The sequence below is a fragment of the Portunus trituberculatus genome, chromosome 37, assembly GCF_017591435.1.
Source record: "Portunus trituberculatus isolate SZX2019 chromosome 37, ASM1759143v1, whole genome shotgun sequence".
NCBI classification, from domain to species: domain Eukaryota; kingdom Metazoa; phylum Arthropoda; class Malacostraca; order Decapoda; family Portunidae; genus Portunus; species Portunus trituberculatus.
This window is the reverse complement of record NC_059291.1, coordinates 18,222,463-18,246,315: the sequence shown is the minus strand read 5'-3', so window position 1 is coordinate 18,246,315 and position 23,853 is coordinate 18,222,463. Positions and strand designations below refer to the sequence as shown.

Below are 23,853 nucleotides of genomic sequence, written 5' to 3'. Positions count from 1 at the left end.
CATATGTTTAAGAATCTTCCTATTCAGGATAGACTCATAAACTTTAGACAAGCAAGAGATCAAAGCTATAGGACGATAGTTTGAAGGATTAGAACGGTCACCCTTTTTAGAAACAGGCTGAATGTAGGCAAACTTTCAGCAAGAAGGAAAGGTAGAAATCAATAGACATAGTTGAAAAAGTTTGGCCAGGCAAGGTAAAACCACGTAAGCTCAGTTTTTGAGAACAATAGGAGGGACCCCATCAGGTCCACAAGCCTTCCGAGGGTTAAGGAGAGCAAGAGCATGGAAAACAACTTTAAGAAGAACTTTCATTGAAGGCATGATATATTCAGAGGAAGGTAGAGAGCGAGGAACAAGCCCAGAATCATCCAAGGTGGAATTCTTAGCAAGGATTTGAAAGAAGAGTTCAGGTTTAGAGACAGATGAGATGGCAGTGATGTCATCTAAATGAAATAAAGGAAAAAAAGGTGAAGAAATAAAGGTATTGCAGATGTTTTGGGTCAGATGCCATAAGTCACTAGGGGAGTAAGAGTTTGAAAAATTTTAACATTTTCTATTTATAAAGGAGTGTTTGGCAAGCTGAAGAACAGACTTGGGATGATTCCGGACAGAAATATAAAATGCATGAGTTTCAGAAGATGGAAGGCTCATTTACCTTTTGTGAGCAACCTTTCCATCCTGTATAGCATAATAACAAGCTGTATTAAAGCAAGGTTTAGAAGGTTTAGGTTGAGTAAAATGAGGGATGTACGCCTCCATGCCAGACACTATCACCTCAGTTATACGTACAGCACACAAGAGATGGGTGCCTGACACGGACACAGTAACCCTTCCAGAGAAAATCAGCATAATACCTTCTCAGGTCCCCCAAATGGCAGAGGCATAACGCCAGAGTCACCTCCGCTTTGGGGATCCTGAAGAGGAATTGGAGAAATAGGGCAAGATACAGAAGTCAGATCGTGATCAGAGGAGCCCAACGTAGATGATAGGGTAACGGCATAAGTAGAAGGATTAAAGGTAAAAAAAAGATCAAGAATGTTGGGCGTTTCTCCAGTATGGTCAGGAATGCGAGTAACATGTGGCACCAGTTGCTCTACTCTAGGACATGGAGGATAGCAAATATGAAGTCTAGTTCACCAGGATGGTTTTTTTTTTTTTTTTTTTTTACATTACAAGGGCACTGGCCAAGGGAAAACAGTGTTGGAAAAAAAAAATCCCGCTGGTTGCCAGGCCCTGTTAAGAGGAAAGTAGGAGAAAGAAAAACAAAAAATCTAAAAGGAGGGTCCAGTTAACGTAAGAGGTGTCTTGACACTCCTCTTTTGAAAGAGTTTAAGTCATAGGCAGGTGGAAATACAGACACAGGTAGAGAGTTCCAGAGTTTACCAGTGTAGGGAATGAAGGAGTGAAGATACTGGTTAACTCTTGCATTAGGAAGATGGACAGAATAGGGATGAGAAGAAGTAGAGAGTCTTGTGCAGCGAGGCCGCAGGAGGGGAAGGCATGCAGTTAGCAAGTTCAGAAGAGCAGACAGCATGAAAACAGCGGTAGAAGACAGATAAAGATGCAACATTGCGGCGGTGACTTAAAGAATCAAGACAGTCAGTTAGAGGAGAAGAGTTGATAAGACGAAAAGCTTTAGATTCCACCTTGTTTAGTAAAGCTGTGTGTGGATCCCCAGACATGAGAGCCATACTCCATACACGGGCGGATAAGGCCCTGTACAGAGCAAGCAGCTGGGAGGAGAGAAAAATGGACGAAGACGCCACAGGACACCTAACTTCTTGGAAGCTGATTTAGCAAGAGTAGAGATGTGAAATTTCCAGTTTAGATTTTTAGTGAAGGATAGACCGAGTGTGTTTAATGTAGAGGAGAGGGAAGTTGAGTGTTATTGAAGAAGAGAGGATAGTTGTCTGGAAGGTTATGTCGAGTAGATAGTTGTAGAAATTGAGTTTTGAGGCATTGAACAAAACCAGGTTTTCTCTGCCCCAATCAGAAACAAGTGAAAGATCAGAAGTTAGGCGTCCTATAGCATCTCGCCTTGAGTCATTTAATTGTTGTTGGGTTGGGCGTCTGTTGAACGCTGTTGAATAATGCAAGGTGGTATCATCAGCATAGGAGTGGATAGGGCATTGAGTCAGATTTAGGAGATCATTGATGAATAATAGAAAGAGAGTGGGTGATAGGACAGAACCCTGTGGAACACCACTGTTGATAGTTTTAGGGAAGAACAGTGACCGTCTACTACAGCAGCAATAGAACGATCGGAAAGGAAACTGGAGATGAAGGTACAGAGAAGGATAGAATCCGTAGGAGGGTAGTTTAGAAATTAAAGATTTGTGCCAGACTCTATCGAAGGCTTTCGATATGTCAAGGCCGACAGCAAAGGTTTCACCGAAGTCCCTAAAGAGGATGACCAAGATTCAGTTAGGAAAGTAAGAAGATCACCAGTAGATCTGCCTTTACGGAAACCATACTGGCAATCAGAGAGAAGGTTGTGAGCTGATAGATGCCTCATTATCTTCCTATTAAGGATAGACTCAAAGGCTTTAGAAAGGCAGGAAATCAAAGCTATAGGGCGGTAGTTAGAAGGATTGGAGTGGTCACCTTTTTAGGGACAGGTTGAATGTGAGCAAACTTCCAGCAAGAAGGATAAATAGAAGTAGAGACACAGATGAAAGAGTTTGACCAGGCAGTGAGCGAGTTCGGAAGCACAGTTTTGAGAACAACAGGAGGGACTCCATCCGGACCGTAAGCCTTCCGAGAATCAAGGCCAGAGAGGGCCAGGAAAACGTCTTTATAAAGAATTTTAATTTTAGGGATGAAGTAGTCAGAGGGTGGAGGAGTAGGAGGAATATGCCCAGAATCATCCAAAGTTGAGTTGGTAGCAAAGGTTTGAGCGAAGAGTTCAGCTTTAGAAAAAGAAGAGACAGCTGTAGAGCCATCTGGATGAAGTAAAGGAGGGAAAGACGAAGAAGTAAAGTTGTTAGAGATATTATTGGCTAGATGCCAGAAATCTCGAGAGGAGTTAGAATTGGAAAGACTTTGACATTTTCTATTGATGAAAGAGTTTTTAGTAAGTTGGAGAATAGATTTGGCATGATTACGGGCAGAAATATATAGGGCATGAGTTTCAGCAGTTGGATGGCTACGGAACCGTTTGTGAGCCGCCTCTCTATCATTGACAGCACGAGAACAAGCAGAGTTAAACCAAGGTTTTTTGCTTTAGGGTTAGAGAAAGTATGAGGAATGTATAGCTCCATGCCAGAGATAATCACCTCTGTTATGCGCTCGGCACAAAGAGAAGGATCTCTGACATGAAAACAATAATCATCCCAAGGGAAATCAGATGGGACATATCCCATCCCATCTCCAGAAGGGGACTCCAAGGCCGGATTTGGAGTCGCCAAATTTTGAATATCAAGTGAAGGGTGTATGTGTGGTAAGTGCATGTAGTTTTGTTTAAGGTTTTAAGAGTTTAAGAAGGAGGTTTCAAGACCTCTCTTTTGACTAACTCTCTCGGACTTGCAAAGTGATTGGCAAATAAGCCACCCTTTTTTTTGGTGTATCTATTTTAGTCAATTTTCATTGTTATTTTTTTTTCAGACCTGTACCGCAGCATGATATATATATATATATATATATATATATATATATATATATATATATATATATATATATATATATATATATATATATATATATATATATATATATATATATATATATATATATATATATATATATATATATATATATATATATATATATATATATATATATATATATATATATATATATATATATATATATATATATATATATATATATATATATATATATATATATATATATATATATATATATATATATATATATATATATATATATATATATATATATATATATATATATGTATATATAAATTCCGCTGAACCCTTAGAGGCTTATCTTTATATTATTTCATTATAGTGAAGAACGTATAGTGTTCTTCAGTGCTTCAGAACTTATGTTCCTCATCTACTTAAGTAACAAAATCTTGATGACAATTATAACCTCTTCTTTAGTGACATCTTATTATTTCACTCCTCTATAATATTATAAACGTAATTAGAATGTTATTCTTCACTATAAATGTCAATACAAATCTTCAAATCTCTTCTCTTCTCCAAGCAGCTTTTATGAAATCCATGATCGTTGTCGCTTCCAGTAATTTTTTCCTCCTCTCTGTGCTGGGTATTATCAGTGTGTATGGATTGATACTCTGATATATGGACGAAAGGATTTGAGAGCATTTCGTTTAATCAATTCCTCCCACTGCCTTGATTGTATCCCTCTTTCATATACTGTTGCATCCTTCTACATTTTTTAAAGATATTCATATTTATTCTTCTTCCTAATTACAAAGCTTTCCCTTTTCTCAGTCACGCTTCACAAATAATGTTAACTTAACTTTATTCATATTCTGTTCTTACTCTTATTCTATCCATCATACTATTTAATGAGTCGACCATGTCTCGCTTTTCATTCCTTTTACTGTTAAATCTTAGAACTCTCATCCTATATATGCTATTTCTCCTATCTAAAACCTGAACTGCTTCAAGGAGAGAGCATTGAGACTCCTTAAGAACTAAATTACTCGTTTTTTTTTTTTATTCTGCTGTTTTTTGTCGGAAACGGTTTTGTGGGCAGGCTTTTGCTATCCGTTTTTTTTTTATACACTAGGCCGGTCTCAAAACACACACACACACACACACACACACACACACACACACACACACACACACACACACACACACACACACACACACACACACACACACACACACACACACGAGGCACCTAAATCAACACGGACGACATTCTTCTTACTGCTCCCTCATAGAAAATCCAACTACTCTTTTTTTCCTTCTTCTCTTTCTCTTATTTTTATATATCTCCCAACCCACCCGCCGCCACATTAACTCTCCCCGCCTGGGATCGTCAGCACCTGGCGGGATCTCTGCGGTTAAAGGCCAAATAAAACAAAAGTTTTAGAATCAGAGATGACATGAATTTGAAGAATATCAAACAGCATTACAATCACAGTCGAATTTCACCAATTGTAAAGGTAATATTTTTCTTTTCGTTTTAAGGCGTGACAACCTCTCTCTCTCTCTCTCTCTCTCTTCTACGACTTTGGGGCCGCCGTGGTACAGTGTAACCATGCGCGCTTTGGGGTCCAAGGGGTCTCCAAGCGCACGGGTTCGAATCCTGTCCCCGGTCCGAGTGAAAGTTGGGCTTCCTCCCTCGGGGCAACGGTTTCCTAGCGGGTGGGCTTTCAGATAGGAGGTACCCTAAATAGTATCCCCTTTAGCCCATAAATTTCCGTAAAAAGCCCACTTGGTATAAAAAAAAAAAACCATGACAGTAATTAGTCAAAAATGAATATTTTCAAAAAAAAAAATGTCAGGCTTCATGCGCGCTTTGAAGGAAAGTATTATGGGAAATGCAAAGTATTATTGGAAACAGGATGGGAAAGTCTACCAACTGAACTTCACAAGAAAAAAAAAAAAAAAGGAAAGAGGAAGAGGGAAGAAGAAGAAAAGGGGATCGACACGGTTGTGTATGTGACTCATTTGACAAGGTAAAACATTCCCTTTTTTAACAATTCATGATCGAGGCACTGATTTGGGGCCGAGTGAAATTTGTCTGGGCATTTACCAATTTTTTCTGCCAATCTGTTATGGAAGGATTACATAATATTCTATTAATTTAAAGTAAGTAATTAAAGTTTATGTTCAGGCATGTTAATTTCCAAGGATCACAAATGTGGGCACCCGATTTCAGAAAGTAGAAATGTTTGGAATTATTTAGATTTCATATTTCACCACTTATTTTGAAGCTATGGTATCCATACGTTATATGCAAATGATCATCTGTAACGAAGAAGAGGAAAGAGAAGGAAGGAAAAGAGGAAGAGGAGGAATAAGAAGGGAAGGAGTTGTTGTAGTTAGTGGTGGTGGTGTTGATAGTGGTGATAGGTGCGGTAGAAGAATAAGAAAATGAAAATAAGAATAAGCAGGAAAAAAACAATATATAAACAAAACCCAAAAATAAATACGAACCCAGACAAAAAAAAAAAAAAAGAACAGTTCCTAAGAATCGCCAATAACAACAAATTGGTAGTAATAATAATATTAGTCTAATAATAATGATAATAATAATAATAATATTAATAATAATAATAATAATAATAATATAATTTAATAATAATAATAATAATAAGGCTAACAATAAAATAATAGTAATAATAAATAACAATAATAGAAATAACTATAATAACAGCAATAATCATGGTAATAGTGATGAGGATGATGACAAAAAGAAGAAACACGAAAAAGAGATTGAGAAAGCTGAAGAGCCTCCCAACACACATCACACAAGCTAAACATGAACACCCGCGCCACACTCATAAGCACAGGTCTTCCTCCCCCCTACGTCGCTCATGTAATCTTTCAAATGAGACAAAAGAAAGACGGTATAGAAAAATTTCCCTTCCTTTCTTGTATTGAAGGACGCGTTTTGTAACGATCCACAAGTGGGAGCTTTTCTTTCGCAAAAAGAGTAGCGAGGATAGGGAGGACAGAAACTAACAGTTGGGAAAGAGAGAGAGGATATAAAGTGCATAGGGAAGTATATGGAGAAGGGCATGGAAAAGGAGAAGGGGGAAGTAAAAGACGTGTGGAGAAGAAAATAAAGGGTGTAGGGTGAAGAGAAGGGGAAGTAAAGATCGTGGGGAAAGAGAAAAGGAATTAAAAGTAAAAGTATAGAGAAGGGGAAGTAAAGGGCGTAGGGACGGAGATAACGATGTAAAGAAAAAAGCATGCAGGAGAAAGGCATGGGGGAGGAGAAAAGAAAAATAAAGGGGAGTATAGAAGGAAGAGAGGAGGAGGGTGGGGAAGGAGGGAAAAATCTCTCTCTCTCTCTCTCTCTCTCTCTCTCTCTCTCTCTCTCTGTGCAACGTTTTTGCTTTCAACTTTGCTTTAATTGTAAACTGCATCATCGGGAAGTTTTGTGCGGGAAGGCAGGCGGCTGACGAGTGGCGAGGCAAGCTATCATCCTCTTTCTTCTTTGTGTGTGAACCTTCCCGCACACAGCCTTCTTCCTACTCACACTAATTACCTTTTCCCTGCGCCTTTCCCTGATGCGAAGAAGAAAAAAGACGAAGGGGGACCATTGCATTATATCTTTCTTTCATCCTTTACCATCGCATTCCACGTCCTAACAGGTCTCCATTCACACGTTCTGTCCAGGGATCTTAACTTTATTTCTCTAACAAATTCCACAAGACGAAACAGGATCCTGTTTTAACACTATTTTTTTTCTTTTCTTTTTTTTGTCCATGTTGACTCATAGTAAACAGTATTTTCCTTTTACCTGAATGAGCCGCTCCACAAGTTCTCTTCTTCTCGACTACCTGGGTCTGGCGATACGGTGCAGAGGGGACCCATTACTCTTTGTCAATTTGCTTCACTTTTTATGCCATAATATGAAGTACATAGGCTGGCGAGGTCTTCTGAATCATATTATGCTGGACATATGACAGCAGGTCACTAAAATTATGATGGATGTGGTGATTTTTTTTTAAATAGTTTCCTTTCGCTTTTTTTTTTATCACTTGTGATTTCGCACTATCGTTTTATTTTCTCTACATCACAAACCGACAACAACAGTGCTGGTAACAATCTGGCAGTCCCTCAAAAGTGTCCTACAAAATCCAGACTCAAAGTTTGGACAGCTTCGAGTGTTGATTTATAGTTAATGCATTTTTTCCTCTCTCCCTCCTCTTGCCTGCCTGGCCTGACAGAGCCGCCCCGAGTGGTGGAGGTGAGGGACCGCCAGAAGGGACCCCCCAAGAATGGAGTGTTGGGTCCGTACGAGGAGGGCGTCATGGTGGTGTTTACCTGCCTGGCCAGGGATGGTGAGTGGCTGACTGTTGAAATTGAATAATATTGGACCTTTTGAAGTTCTTAGCAGTTACTGTTACATTGTTAGCCAAGTTGGCCCTGAAAGTGACCCCATTTTTCTTTAATTTTATTGCTATATCAAATTTTCTGATTTTATATTAATTATTATTATTATTATCATTATTATTATATTTATTATTATTATTATTATTACTATCATTACCATTATTATTATTATTGTTATTATTATTATCATTATTATTATTATATGTATTAGATGTTTTGCCGTAGTATATTACATAAGTTTATTCTCCTTTATATTTATGTGCTTTATGTCCTTGTAATGTAATGAAATAGAGGGAATTTATTGTGATGATGAGTAGAGATGCCATGTATAAACAGAAGTGGGAGGAGCGCGTCGCCAGACGCGTCGCCAGAAGGCACAGGAGGAGGTTAGGACGCTGGTCTAAGGGGAACTGGAGTCTTGTGGTGATGGAGGGATCTCTGTGATTTGTGGAATACGGAGGGATTGTGTGGAGGAGTTGGTAGTGTGATGGCGTTGTCCTGTGGTGCAGGATCACGTTGATGTATACTATAAGTGTTGTCAAGAGCTCTTGTTTGGGGAGTAATATGCTTTAAAGTGGAGATTTTGGTGCCTGGTGGTGGAATGTCGGTGTTTTGGGTGAAGGCTGGGGATTTTGGCGAGTTTGACAACCGAGTTATTAAGAGTTATGGTGTATTGTGGTGGTTGTGTGGTGGTGTTTTGGGTATGATTAGGTGCATATTGCACAGTAGAAAATGCCCAAGGGAAATATGTACCTGTAGTGATTATAAGCAGACGAGGAGTGTGGAGAGATTTGCTGTGCTGCGAAGGAGATATTTAATTCAGTGATTTTTATATATAAGTATAGTAAGTAAGTTTTGTTTTATTAAGAATACATTTGTCCTTTGTATCGATATTTGTATTGTTTACCCCCCTCTCCCCACACACTAATAATAAGTGCAGGTACCAGGGTGGAGATTGTTGCTTGAGGTAAGGTTAAGAGAGGAAGAGATTTATTTATTTTTTTCTATGTAATGTCGCCTCGGATAGGTCGAGTGGGTTTCTTGGCACCCTTAATAACTAGCCCTTTAAAACCTTCTGGTAGCAGAGTACTGTACACTCTTTTGGAAGGTAAACCAAGACGTGACAGGAAAATGGGGGCTTGTCCGGAATGTGAATCCGGGACCTCTTGATCACTTAAATTCACATATGCTTCCCCGGCTTTCCCTTTTAATTTTGACTGAATTAACAATACCCACTCATCTTCATGCCATCCCCTCAATTTTACAGTTTTTTTTTTTCAAACAATCTTCCTCACTTTCAACAAATTCAGGTACATAATTCACACAATTAGTTACACTTCCAATATCTCTAGCATCCCCTCTCACTGTGGCCTGATTTACTTTAATTTCTTTGTCAGATTTCACTTTTTCTATTTCCTACTGTATTTGTTGTTGCATTTGAAGTTTCATTAATTCGAGTTTTTTTTACTGGTAGACACACACACCTCCGCACTTTCCTCTTCATCTTCTCCACCATCATTTTCCTCATCATTCTCTTTAAATCACTCTCTCTCCATGAAAGCTGCCTTCATTTCTACTTGCATTTACTCGTTTTTCTATCCTTTCAACTCCACTTTAAGATCTTCAGCAACATAACACAATTCATCTCTGGTAAACCTGTACATAACATGTACATCCCCTGACAGAAGGAACTCATCAGCCCTTTTTAGTTGCCATAGTTACAATGACTATAATACACAATATATTTCTCCAAATACTATAATAGTAAAGAAGAAAATTCACAAATTATATATACATATGCAAGGTGTCTTGCTTAAAGAAACAATATATACAAAAATATTCACATTCCCAGTCAGATACCAAAAATTTCCAAACATGTAGACTACTAATAATTCATAACACTCCCGGCCAGGTAGGCTAGTAATTCAATAATCCCGAACAGGCTCTTATTTTCCCGTCACGCCTCGATTTTCCTTCCAAATGAGTGGACAGTACACTGGTCCCAGAAAGTTTTAAAGGTCTAGATTTTAAGGGTGCCAAGAAACTCACTCGAGCTATCCGAGGCGGCTGTACGTAAAAAAAATATAAATATCTCCCTCTCTTAACCTTACTTTATAGCAACACTCTCCACCCTGGTACCTGCACTTATTATTTGTGTGGGGTGGGAACAATGTAAATATTAACACAAAAGACAATCATATTCTTAGTAATGCAAAACTTACATACTACAACTTATATATAAACAACTGAAATCTCTCATTCACTGCACAGCAAATCTCCCCACATTCCTTACCTCCTTATAATCACTACAGGTACATATTTCCCTTGGGCACTTCCTATTCTGCAATATAACACCTTACTATATCCAAAACATCGCCACACCACCACCACAATGTACCATAACTCTTAATAGCTCGGTTGTCAAACTCGCCAAAATCCCCAGACGTCACCCCAAAACATTGACATCCACAGCCAGGCACCAGAGCATAAGAACATAAGAAAAGAGGGAAGCTGCAAGAGGCCGCCAGGCCTACACGTGGCAGTCCCTCTGCGTTTAAAGCTACCTAAGTTCATCTATCATCCCCATCCAAGAACTTATCTAATTTTCTTTTAAAGCTCCCTATTGACTCAGCCCTGACCATATGACCACTGACTGAGACCGTTCCACTCATCAACCACTCTGTTTGTAAACAGAGTGGTTAACTTTCCTCGTTAACCTTTTAACTGTTCTTACTAGTTCATTGTATAGATACCTTAAAACCTCATATCTTGCTTTTAGCCTCATATAGCCCTATGGATCGCTTTAATCTGTCTGTTATCCACTTAGGGTCGTTGCTTTGTGATTTTATTGCGTTTTACGGAATGTTTGCTATCTGACTCCTAAGTAATTTATTAAGAAAGTGGCTATACATCTCACCAACCTTCAGCTAGCCTTGATTTCTCTCACTCTGTCCTAATCCAGATTCCACAACCCTCTCCCTCTCCCCACCTCCGCCTTCACACCTCCCCTGCTTGTTCCTTGCCAGTAGACTCCTTATAAATGCCCCCTTAAGCCCTCAAAATTTGCCCTCCTGAAGTTAGGTACTTTCCTATTGTTCTTTTTTCTAAAAGTTTAATGCCATTTCAATGTATACCGCATTTCGTTGTGATCACTGTTACCTAGCTGACCACCAACCTCTACCTGCGTAACTGCCTCCTCCCTGTTTGTCAGAATTAAATCTAGAATATTATTTCCCCGTGTGAGTTATAAAATGACCTGCTTAAAAAAAATTTACTGAATGACCCTGAGAAAATCTTCTGCTTCCCTGTTACCCACCATGAAACTCCAATCAACATTCCTATAGTTGAAATCCCCTACCACACATACCTTACTGTATCTGGCTGCTCTATATATTTTCTCCCATAGTGAAGAGTTTACTTGGTTTGAAGCATTAGGTGGCCTGTACACTAAACCCATTATTATTGATTGTGACCCGTGCATAATATCTACCCATAGAGACTATGTTTTGGTATCTGTTTTAATTCTGTTGCTTATGCAATATTGCAGTGTATCCTTAACGTACAAGGTCAGTCATCTCCCTCTTCTGTTTTCCCTATCCTTATGAAAAAATGTATAACCATCAATTTTCACCTCCTGATCAAATACCTTCCCTGACATATCTAACCAGGTTTCTGTTAACACAATTATATCAAAATTTTAAACTCAACCTGCTCCTCTAAACGAATCTATCTTATTTAAAATACTCCTACAGTTCTTCGCATTTATTCAGCTGGTTTCTTTTCTAGATTTAACTATTCTCTCCTCCCTATGGATCACCGAAGTCCTTTTTCTCTCCTGACTAAGGAAAAAAGCGCTGGAGTGTATTTATTCCAGCCAAAACACGAACACCTTTGCGTGATAAATGCATACAATAAACATAAATGCATCTCTGGCATACAAGGTGTCTTTGCTGTAAAAGAGGTCCCAGTTATCAGAATTCCCAATTCAAAATAATAACTCCCCAGAAAAGAGCTCTTGACAACACTTACAGAATACACCAACATGATCCTGCACCACAGGACAACGCCATCACACCACGAACTCCTCCACACAATCCCTCCGTATTCCACAAATCACAAAAAAACATTCATGACCACGACATTCCGCTTCTCCTCAGACCAGCGTCCCAGCCTCCTCCTTCGTCCTCAGGTGACTCGCTTCTCCAACTTCTGTTTACACATGGCATCTCTACTCATTACAATAAATTCCCTATATTTCATTACCAGGACATAAAACACATAAATATAAAGAAGAATGAACATCTAATTATAATAGTAATAATAACACTAACAATAATAATAATAATAATAATAATAATAATAATAATAATGATAATAATAATAATAATAATAATAATAATAATAATAATAATAATAATAAATACAAAATATGAAAATGGGATAGAGCAAAAAAAGAAAGAAAAAAAAATGGGTCACTTTCACGGCCAACTCGGCTAACAATGTAACAGTACATTCTAGTTATTTCATTTTACTTTATTTCCTGATTACTGAATCATCATGGGATGGATTTACTTATTATTATCTTAATATTTATTTATTTATTCACTCATTTTTTAGTTGAAAATGAAATTATGGCATTCTGAGTTGATGCAAATGCTCCTCTGCTCCAGCACGTTCTACTTATAGTCTCCATTATTCATTGCGTCATAGGCTGGCCACTTCCCAACGTGACGTGGTGGCGGGGCAGCAAGATGGTGGATGGCGGATGGGAGGTGTCAGGGCCTCGGCTAGTGAGGAACGACCTGGTGGTGTCCAAGCTGACGCGGGACTGGCACAACGACACCCTCATTTGCACCGCCTCCAACACTAAACTGGTGCCGCCTTTCTCAGTCTCCGCCACCATCCAAATGTACCGTAAGTGTGGACAAAATGAAGTCAAAAGAGGCAGTTTTAGAGCATGGATTCTCAACCTTTTTCTCGTTAAGAGTTTTAAGACATCTACCCAAACCCCTAATAATTTAACATTGAACAGAATATTAATCTAGTGACTGACACTCAATATGCAATGGTATTGCAAAGGATATTATAAGTACCTCTGGAAATCTTACAGAACGTTAATTTGGTGACTGACACTAACTCAATATGCAATAGAACTACAAAGTATATTATCATATTAGCTATCTAAGTATCCCTGAAAATCTTCTTGTGAACCCCTGAAGGTTTGAGAACCGCAGGTTGAGAACAGCTACTTTAGAGGCTTGGTCGCTTGTGTTGCGTTGTACTGCTAGAGCTGTAAAATGTGCATATGGGAAAGTGGTGTAATGATGTGGACCGTGCATGGCTAACAGCGGGCTTTATTGATGAACATGAAGCTGCTGACAGCAACAGTCCTTATAGATATTAATATGCTGGGAGGGGTATGAATTTTGTATATGTGAGTCTCTTAATTAAAATGTCCACTGCACTTCTTGACCTTAGGATGGAGACAACGCTGTGCAGCACCGACATAAAGCTAAGTAGTAAACACATTAACACAATGAAAAACACAATCAGTGTTGTGTTCAGGCGAGAGGGTTTACCATTGTCTCCATCTGGGCGGTGGATGAATTTACTGCTGGATTTACTGGCCATAATATAAGAAGCCATAAATTGTTAAATAATGCAGTGATCAAGCCTTCTGCAGTTGTCTCGACATATTTCCCATGACAGGAGACACGATATGCGTTGGCTTATAAGGGAGTGGTGTGGTCAGAGGGGTACGATTCAGCAAATTAAGAAAATAATTTACACTTGATATATCAAACAAGTCCTGCATGGAACCTTGTCACGAGAAGGATTTGAAAAAAAAAAAATAATAATGTTGGGAAATTCGTGGTGATGAAAGGTGGCAAGGCAACTATGAGCTTAGCCTGAGACTCTTGTGAACATAGTCGCCTATTTCCATTATGATAACTCCTGTTTAACACCAAAACAAGATCCAAAGAAAAACTTAATAAATGGGACAAGATGCATTGCCATAAAAAAAAGGGTAAATTTTGGTGTCCTAGCAGTAAATCAACAAAGGTGGAATATCACAAAGGTCAGGTCAGGCTGAACGATCATAAGGAGGAGGTAGTAGACACCTACCGAAACGATAATTTACTCCCAACGAGGTCTAATAGCTCTAGTTCAGGGGTACTGAGAACTTTCCATTAAAGCTAGTTGTGATCTCGCTGAACGTTTCCCTTTGTGTCTCGCAACTCAAGGGGGCAGTCACAGCCTGCCCTCTAAAGACAACTCTCCTTCTTCACACAAAACTATATGCACTCACCACAAACACACACACCCTTCACTTGGAAGTCAAAATTCAAAATGGCGACTCCAAATAAAGCCTCGCAGTCCCCTTCTGGGGAAGGGACCAAAAATGTACCCTATCTTCTTCGTTGGGCTCCTCTGATCACAATCTCATTTCTGTATCTTGTTCTATTTCTCCAATTCTTCCTCAGGATCCCCCAAAACGGAGGTGACTCTGGCGTTTTGCCTCTGCCAGTTTGGGGGACCTGAGGAGGTATTATGCTGATTTTCCCTGGAATGATTCCTGTTTCCGTATCAGAGACCCATCTCTGTGTGCTGTACAAAGCAGAGATTATAGTGTCTAGTTTGGAGACGTACATTCCTCATTCTTTTCTCAATCTAAACCTTTTAAACCCCTATACCCCAAAACTGTACGCACTGCATGATGAAGTAAACTAATTTCAACAGCTAGTCTTTCACAAAGGAATCTATTCACTTAAAATTAAAATCAGTCAGTAAAGACAATATACGATTGATTTTTTCTTTTTTTTATGGAAACCAAAATGATATATCTTAAAACACAAAAAAAGTAAATTTCGGTTTGTAATGTGAACAAGCAGCAAGGCACAGCTGACAGGCAAACCAATCAGCCCTCATAACGAAAGTAGATTCTGGTCTGTTTGTTGTACTGAACTTTTGCCAACGTAACCAAGCTAACGGAGGTGCATTGTGTACAGCCAATCACTCACTGAACCTGCTGTCCGTTCTTGCCGCTCTCCGTACTCTTCCTAAAACTCTTGTGTTCATTGTCTAATTCTTCTCTCTCTCTCTCTCTCTCTCTCTCTCTCTCTCTCTCTCTCTCTCTCTCTCTCTCTCTCTCTAAATATATACACATCTCATTAGCTCCTTATCCAAGTTCCCTCAAACTAAATGCTCACCCCATCTTCTTTCTTTGCATGCTTTCACTCATCTTCTCTTCTATCTTCATTTCACGGCTCCCATATTCACTAATTATTTTTCCATGTCCTCCCGATCTAAAACACTCTCCGTATATTCTTCGCTCTATCTTCTGCCCAGTCTCCTCTCTTTTGTTCTCTTCCCATGACCTACGCTCTCTCTCTCTCTCTCTCTCTCTCTCTCTCTCTCTCTCTCTCTCTCTCTCTCTCTCTCTCTCTCTCTCTCTCTCTCTTCCTCATTTATTCCCCATGACTGCCTCAGGAGTTTGAAAAAACTTTCTTCACTGCTGAACTACGAACACAGTTATCCTTTCCCTTCAGTAAACATGTGCGTCCTCACCTCTTCCCGCGCAATCCCCGCCCTTTCCGAAACGCAACACTGGATTCACAATATACTACCATTTTCGAGATGAGCTTTTGCCTAGCACTCCCCCTACAGCACCACCATCACCACCACCATCACTTCATCGTGGATTTTATTTTTCCTAAAAGTATGGTGTTTTTTCCCCCCAACTCCTTATTTTCCCCTTTTTCCAGCTCTCACATCCCTTCAAACTCCCAGAAACTCCTCTCGTCACGTCACGTCACGCCACACACACACACACACACACATACCGTCAGGTCGTCACTCCCTCAGATTACCTGACCTGAGTGAGATGAGTTGGGTAAATGGGTGAGTGGTTGGCTACATGCTGAGCAGCGTGAGAGCCAGAGGAAAAATAAGGAAGAACCCACCGCGTTTTGGTGTTATTCGGAAGCTGAAAGGAAGAAATCACGGAACGTTTTTAACTTGTAGGGAGGGAGATAGATAGATAGATAGATAGATTGATTGAGAGAGAGAGAGAGAGAGAGAGAGAGAGAGAGAGAGAGAGAGAGAGAGAGAGAGAGAGAGAGAACCAATTCTCGTTACAGTTCTATTACGTTAGCTTTTCACTTCTCTATTTTTTTTCTACACAGCCATCCTCGCTCCTCCCACCCTGCCAGCCAGCCTGCTTCTCCCAACGACCCGTCAACCTTCTCCTGCCCCTTTGTCCTCTCAGTAAATATGTCCTGAGCAAACACAGACTCACACTATTAACAGGCAGCTATAATGCAATGGAGGTGAGAGCACCCGTGTGCATGTGTGCGTTTGTGTGTGCGCCTGTGTTCGTGTGCATGTGTATGTTTAAGATAAAATAGGGGAAATAATTAAGCATTAAGGAGGTAGCAAAGTATCCAGTAAAGGTAAGAAAAATTACGTTTCTTAGATCCAGTGTGTGTGTGTGTGTGTGTGTGTGTGTGTGTGTGTGTGTGTGTGTGTGTGTGTGTGTGTGATTCTATAATAATAATAATATTTCGTTTTTTGGGGGGAATGGCAGCTTACAGAGTCAGCTGAAAATTTTACATATTATAATTTTTATACATATCATTATATACTATCATTCATGCATCTTAAGTCTACACAACCCCATTGTGGTATCTAACATCCTGGTGCGCGGCTGCTATAGATAGCGCCAGAGAAGCCTAGCGGCCTAGCCCCCTTGGCTGACCACCCCATGTGTGTGTGTGTTTTTTTTCTTTTATTCGGAGTTTATTTCTCCGATCCAGCAGAGTATCACAACTCCCGACTTACACGAGGTACCTAATCAGAGCCAGGTGAACAAGGGCCACACACCTGAATAGAAGCCTTGCCTATATGAATTCTAACCCGGGAATGGCACCCAGGCTTCTTCGAATGTGAGGCGAGCGTGCTACGACAGCACCATCACGTGTGTGTGTGTGTGTGTGTGTGTGTCAAAGGCAAAGAAAAGACGGTTTTCTAATTAATCCAGAGTAGAAAAGGAGAGAGAGAGAGAGAGAGAGAGAGAGAGAGAGAGAGAGAGAGAGAGAGAGAGAGAGAGAGAGATGATGATTATGATAATGGGGAGGAGAAAAATGAAGAAAAGGAGAAGAGAGGAATAACATAATAGACGAGGAAGAAGAAAGACAAGAAAGATGGGAATCTGAAAGATTACATGTAAACGAGCTGAAAGAGAAGAAACAGCAGCAGCAACAAAAGCAGGATCAGAAAAAGAGCAGAGTGAAAGGAAGGAAGACGAAGACTGATATATGATGAAAAAGAAACAAAAAAGAAAAATGAAAAAGAAAATATTGTAATATAACAGATAACACATAAATAACTTTTCTTTGAAGTGAAATGTGGTGGATGGATTCTAAGCAAGTGAGGAGTGAGTGCCTTCTACCTTCCATAGCTCAGTTCCCTTCTATTTCTGCTATCCTGGCCTCCCTTTCTGCCTTTTTTTGGGGGGCAGCCAGGGTTTTTTTCCTCAGGAATACCAGTGTCCCTGCTCATGGCTGACCTAACTGGTTGGGGTGGGGCTTGCAATCCCTCTCTGTAAAAAAATTCACAGCCGCCACCAGGTAGAGGTCGGGGTCGAGGCTCTAGGCGCGGGCGAGCCTTTAGCCACGGCCCCGATCCGGTTTTGCTCGGGGGTCTGACTGTGGAAACCCCTCAGGTGCCAAGGAACCAAAGGGGCTTGCCTACCCATATCACGAATGCAAGGCAAAGTGTTCGTGATCCCTGTGTCCTGAGAGGGACGGGAGAATCCCCTCGCCCTATTTTTAACTTTAAGGGTGCTGGCATGGTTGCAGATGTAGCGCCTTCCCGTCGTTCCAATCCTGGGGTAAACCTTCGGAGGATTCTACGTGTGAGGTCCTGCAACATCCTGAGTCTCTTAGAGGATTAACAATTGCCTCATCTATTGGATGAGCTCAGTAGGCTGACAGTAGATATGGTAGGACTCTCTGAGACATGGAGGCCTGGCAGTGGCGAGACCAGTAGCAATGGATTTACTTATTATTGGTCCGGCATAAGCAATGGTCAACCATGTCAAAGGGATAGCCATAGCCGTCTCCAGCAGACTGCAGACGTCCGTTGTAGAGGTTACTCCAGTTGATCAGAGTATAATGCTACTAAAACTGAAGCATAGTCTAGGCTTCATGTCTGTTGGTGCAGTATACGCTCATACTGAGATGTGTGAAACTGAAGAGGAGATGCTCTACGCCGAACTCAACTCTGTACTGAACCACTATCCCTGTCGTGATGCATTTAATGTCTTGGGCGACTTTAATGCTGTCACTGGCACTAGGAGAGCCGGCTACAAGCTATGTGTTAGTTCCCATGGGTCTGGTACCAGGAACGACAACAGCTCTTTCCTTCTGAATCTTGTAAGATCCAGAAGATTGAGAATTACAGGTTCTTGGTATCGGAGACCAGCGCTGCACCGCTGGACTTGGCATAGCAAAACCGGAGGGATAGCGAAGGAGATCGGCCACATCCTTGTTAGTATTAGTTGGAGGATCCTCCAGTACTGCAGGGTTTTTCGGAGTGCTGAATTCTTTGCGACTGATCACGGGCTTGTTGTTGCTACATTCAAGCTACATGTCAAGTTCAGAAGAGCCACCAAAATGTGACCACACTGTGTTTCATCTTGAGAAACTGAAGGACTTGACTTGTGTCCAGGAGTATGCCATGACAGTCTCCAATTGGTTTGGAGTGCTCGACACCCTCAAGGACCCAGTAGAGATTTGGAATACCTTCAAACTTTAGACTCTTGAGGCTGCCACGGAGTACGTTGGGGAGCGCCCAAGATCACTTAGTGGCTTCGCCTCGGTAGAGACGCTGGACAGTATTGAGGAGAGCCGCACTGCCAAACTTGCTGGGAACCCCATCCAGTACAGGGCTTTGTCAAGTAGGAGTAGAGTTCTCTTGAGGAGAAACAATGAGAAGTGTGTCAGGAGTCTGGCTGAGGATGTAGAGTGTCATTTAAATGCTCATGACCTCCGACCTGACTGTCGAGCTTTGAAGAAACTTCACTCCAAGTCTACAGCTACATCTCAGGCGAGCGCTATCCGAACAGCAGATGGTCGACCAATATTGGACGCAGATGGGCAGATAGCTCTTTAGGCTGAGAACTTTGAGCAGCTGTTTATGTTGGATCATCCATGCAGACAGCTCCAAACTACAGTGTTGCAGATGCTGGATGCTGATCCACCCATTGACGAAACTGCACCCTCCATTGATGATGTCAAAGAGGCTGTGGCAAAGTTGAGGGGTGGAAAGGCATTTGTAACATCAGTGCACAGCTGCTCAAAGCGGGGCTGAGGCCATGATCAGTGGGTTACATACTGTCTTGATTACTGTATGGCATTCAGGTACCAATCACCCTGATTGGAAAAGGGGTTGATCATTCCTGTCTGGAAGGGGAAAGGGGACCGTCAGGACTGCAACAACTACCGCGGTATAATAGTGTTCAGCGTAACAGGCAAGGTGCTTGCCCATTTGCTGTTGATGCATATCCGCAGTCACCTGCTGAAATACCAGAGATCTAAACAGTCTGGGTTCATGCCTCGTAAGTCAATAACTAACCGGATCCTAGCACTTCGCGTACTGGTGGAGCGCCGACGTGAGTTTCAACAAGGAATGCTTGCAGCCTATTTTGATCTTAAGAAGGCGTTTGAATCAGCGCATCGAGAAACACTCTGGGATCTTCTGCGTCTCCGTGGGATTCCTGCAAGGATTATTGGTTTATGAACTGGCCTCTACTCCGAGACTGTCAGTGCAGCTCCTTTCCTGTGAATACGGGAGTGAGGCAGGGATGCGTGCCTGTTCCATCACTTTTCAAATCTTGCATGGACTGGATACTTGGCAGAGTTCTAGACCAAAGTCATTGTGGAGCATCTGTCAGAAATACTGCGATTACAGATCTTGTTTTTGCCGAAGATGCAGTAATGTTTGCTGAGTTACTGGAGGTTCTGGTAATGGCTCTAGAGGCATTGCAGTAGGAGGCGAAGCCCTTGGGGCTCTAAGTTTCCTGGCCCAAGACCAAGTTTCAGGTGTTTGGAGGTTTAGTGGATGAAACGTTACAGTCCCTCCATGCATGTGGCGAGGATATTTGAGATCTCGGAAAACTTCACATACCTTCGTAGTATTGTGCATAACGACTATGGGTCAAGTCAGGAAGTTTTACGGCGGATTGGCCTAGCTCACGGCATTATGGACTCGCTGAATATGAATATATGGCGCTGTCGGTACCTGTGCAGACGGACGAAGATTCGAATCTTCAAGTCGCTGGTTATCCCTGTCTTACTCTGTGGTTGTGAAACATGGACGCTGAACGCTGACCTGAAGAGGTGAATTGATGTCTTTGGTACTAGATGCCTTCGCAGGATCATGGGGTAACCCTGGTATTAATTTGTGTCAAATCAGCGATTGCTCTGTGAGACTGATTCGAGGCCGATTACCTGCATAGTCCCTCAATGCCAACTGCAACTATTTGGGCATGTGCCACTTTACCCGGAAGCCGATCCTGCATATCAGGTTGTCTCCGAAAGGGATAACCCAGCATGGAGGAGACCAAGGGGACATCCGCAGAACTTATGGCTGCGGAAAGTCGATCCCTCTTGCTGGGAGTTACTTGGCATGGGAAGGGAGCCTGCATGGAGACCCTCCCTCCCCCTTAATTGATTGATTGATTTAAGTGAAATGTATTGTCAAAAAAGAAGGAATAGTGGAGATGTTTTTGTGTTTGAACAGAAAACAAGCAACAAAAGGAAGAAAGAAGGAAGGAAGGAAGGAAGGAAAAAAAAAATGAAAATGAAACAACAAAACAGTGCCGTAAAATTAAATCTAACAAGAAATAAAAATTAACATCTAATTGTGATGAAATAGATGAAAAGTAAGTAAATGACGAAAAACATGAAAAAAAGAAGGATGATAGAAAAATCGTATCGAAGGATTTAAGAAAAAGGTTAGAGGAAGAAAAAAAGTGAAAAGGAAGAAACACGAAAAAACAGATAAGGGAAGGGAATGAAGAAAAGAAGATAAGAAAAAACAAAGATACGAGAGAGAGAGAGAGAGAGAGAGAGAGAGAGAGAGAGAGAGAGAGAGAGAGAGAGAGATTTAAAAAAAAAAGCGGAAAAAAGGGCAATTAATAATCACTTATCGAAATGTCATGCGAGACGGGAGGAGGAGGAGGAGAAGAAAAGCCAAGATGAGAAACAAGGGGAAAGAAGAGATGAAAAAGTAATAAAAAAAAATAAAACTACAAGTTGAGGGAGGTGGAAATCAAGGAAAAAAAAGAAGACTTAGGAAAAGAAATCTGGAAAGACAGGAAACATAAGGTAGATGGTAAGAGGAAAATGTTCAAGAAACGAGGTAAGAGGGGGAGAAAACATGCGTCTGGGAGAAAGGGCATACATACCAAGGGGAAACAAGAATAGGTAGAGGGAGGGAAGGATAAGAAAGGACCGTGAATGGAAGCTGAGAGTGTAAGACAGGGAAGAAAGGCTCATTGGTAGCGAGTGAGTGGAAGGCAGCCCCAAGAGATTTTAAAGAAAGAAGGAATGTTTGCTGATCAACCTCTAGATGGTTTTCTTAAATACATTAATACTTTCCTTGTACGCGCGCGTGTGTGTGTGTGTGTGTGTGTGTGTGTGTGTGAGAATTCCCTTGTTCTATCATGTGTATACGAATATTTCCCCATAACTAGCTGGCTATAACAAGAAGCCTTTCACTTTTTACAGCAGTATTATTCTAACTACCTCTTCCCCGTATTCACTCCTCTCTTCTCTCCCTTCTCGTACCCATCACCATCCATCACCATCCTTATTCCTTCTTCCTCACCAGTCACCACCAAATTGGATGCCACTCACAAATTTCATTCGCCTCTCCGCCAGTACAATACACACACACACACACACACACACACACACACACACACACACACACACACACACACACACACACACACACACACACACACACACAAATAAACAAACAAACACACTACTGTTACCGCCACAACAATCGTGGTTGTTCTTTTTTATGTCCTTGCGAGACATTAGTTGCTGCTTTTTTGCATTGAAGCCGAGTCGATGTGCTGGCCCTCACTCTGGTGTCTGACGGTGGATGTCAGATGGCTTTACTGACGCTGACGTGTTGGTGGTGATTCAGATGTTCCTCTCAGGTTACTCGATTTATTACTTAGTCAGTTTTTATGCTGTGACGTTTGAACAACAACAACAACAACAACACAACAAAAGTTGTTATTCTACCATTGCTACAATAAAAACAACAACATGCTGCAGCATCAACAACAACAACTTGCTGCCGCCGTAACAACAAAATCAATAACAGCAACAACAAACATTACCATTACTACTACTACTATCACCACTTCTACTACTACTACTACAGCAATACTACTAAAACTAAGCGTGAGTTTGAAGGCCTCAGTAGAACACACACACACACACACACACACACACACACACACACACACACACACACACACACACACACACACACACACGCACACATCAAGAATTCCAATCTACAACAGTAGTATAACTTTATCTTTATAACTCCTTAGCTTATATTCGCCTTGCCGCCAGCCAGCCAGAGTAACTAACACAACCTACGCCTTTCAATCAACCACACTGCCCCCGCCCGCACGCCCTAACGCCTGCCACACATCCACACCCTCATCCACACAATCCGGGAGACTCGGATGCGGAATTTGAGTTTAGGGGACATGAAGGCTTCCCGCTGCATGGAGTTGGTTATGAAGTTGCGCCTTATTGAAGCTGTAGCTGCAATAAAGGTTATGGAACCCTCGGGTGGGGAGTTGGGAGGAAGAGGATGAGAGGAGGAGGAGGAAGTGCGAGGGTTTCACGGTTTCTCACAGTGGAAGGTTCAGTAGAAGTTAATGTTAGGTCTTCCCGTCAGCTGAATATAGACGAGACATGGAGGAGCAGGAGGAGGAGAAGGAGGAGGAAAGGAGGAGGAGGAGGAGGAGGAGGAGGAGGAGGAGGAGGAGGAAGAGGAAAAGGAGAAGGAGGAGGAGGAGGAGGAGGAGAAGGAGAAGAAGGAGAAGGAGGAGGAGGAGGAGGAGGAGGAAGAGGAGGAGGAGGAGAAAAAGGAGGAGGAGGAGGAGGAGAAAAAGGAGGAGGAGGAGGAGAAGGAGAAGGAGAAGGAGAAAAAGGAGGAGGAGGAGGAGGAGGAGGAGGAGAAGGAGGAGGAGGAGGAGGAGGAGGAGGAGGAGGAAAGGAGGAGGAGGAGGGGAGAAGGAGGAGAAAAGGAGGAGGAAGGGGGTAGGAGGAGGAGGAGGAGGAGGAGGAGGAGGAGGAGGAGAAGAGGAGGAAGGAGGAAGGAAGGAGGAAGGAAGGAGGAAGGAGGAGGGAGAAGGGAGATGTTGGAGGTAGTGGTGGAGTATAAAATAGCCTCGTACGTCTTAGTGGAGGTAATGAGGAGTATATCAGGGCTGGGAGGGAGCATGGGCCGTGAGTCGCAAACTTAAATGATGAAATATTTGCTGTTTGTTGTTGCATTGGTGGTGGTGGTGGTGGTGGTAGTAGTTTAAACAATAGACTTTCCAATTTTTAAGTCCAAATACGAGATAAGAAATTAACATCGGTGTTTATATATATATATATATATATATATATATATATATATATATATATATATATATATATATATATATATATATATATATATATATATATATATATAAGTTGAGGTAAGGTCGCAGGAATTAGACATGATGGAAATTCGGAAATATGGTTGAACA

The 23,853-nt window shown here is 41.3% G+C and overlaps 1 protein-coding gene across 4 annotated transcripts in view; it reads left to right on the top strand.

The window, feature by feature from the left end:
* Nucleotides 1–23,853, top strand: part of LOC123513869 (hemicentin-1-like) — a 503,630-nt gene that overhangs the window by 328,739 nt on the left and 151,038 nt on the right. For all 4 annotated transcript variants that reach the window (XM_045271299.1, XM_045271300.1, XM_045271297.1 and 1 more), the window contains exons 5-6: nucleotides 7,847–7,960; nucleotides 12,723–12,926. In XM_045271299.1, coding sequence (XP_045127234.1) covers nucleotides 7,847–7,960; nucleotides 12,723–12,926 — 318 coding nt within the window. The remainder of the gene's footprint in view (nucleotides 1–7,846; nucleotides 7,961–12,722; nucleotides 12,927–23,853) is intronic.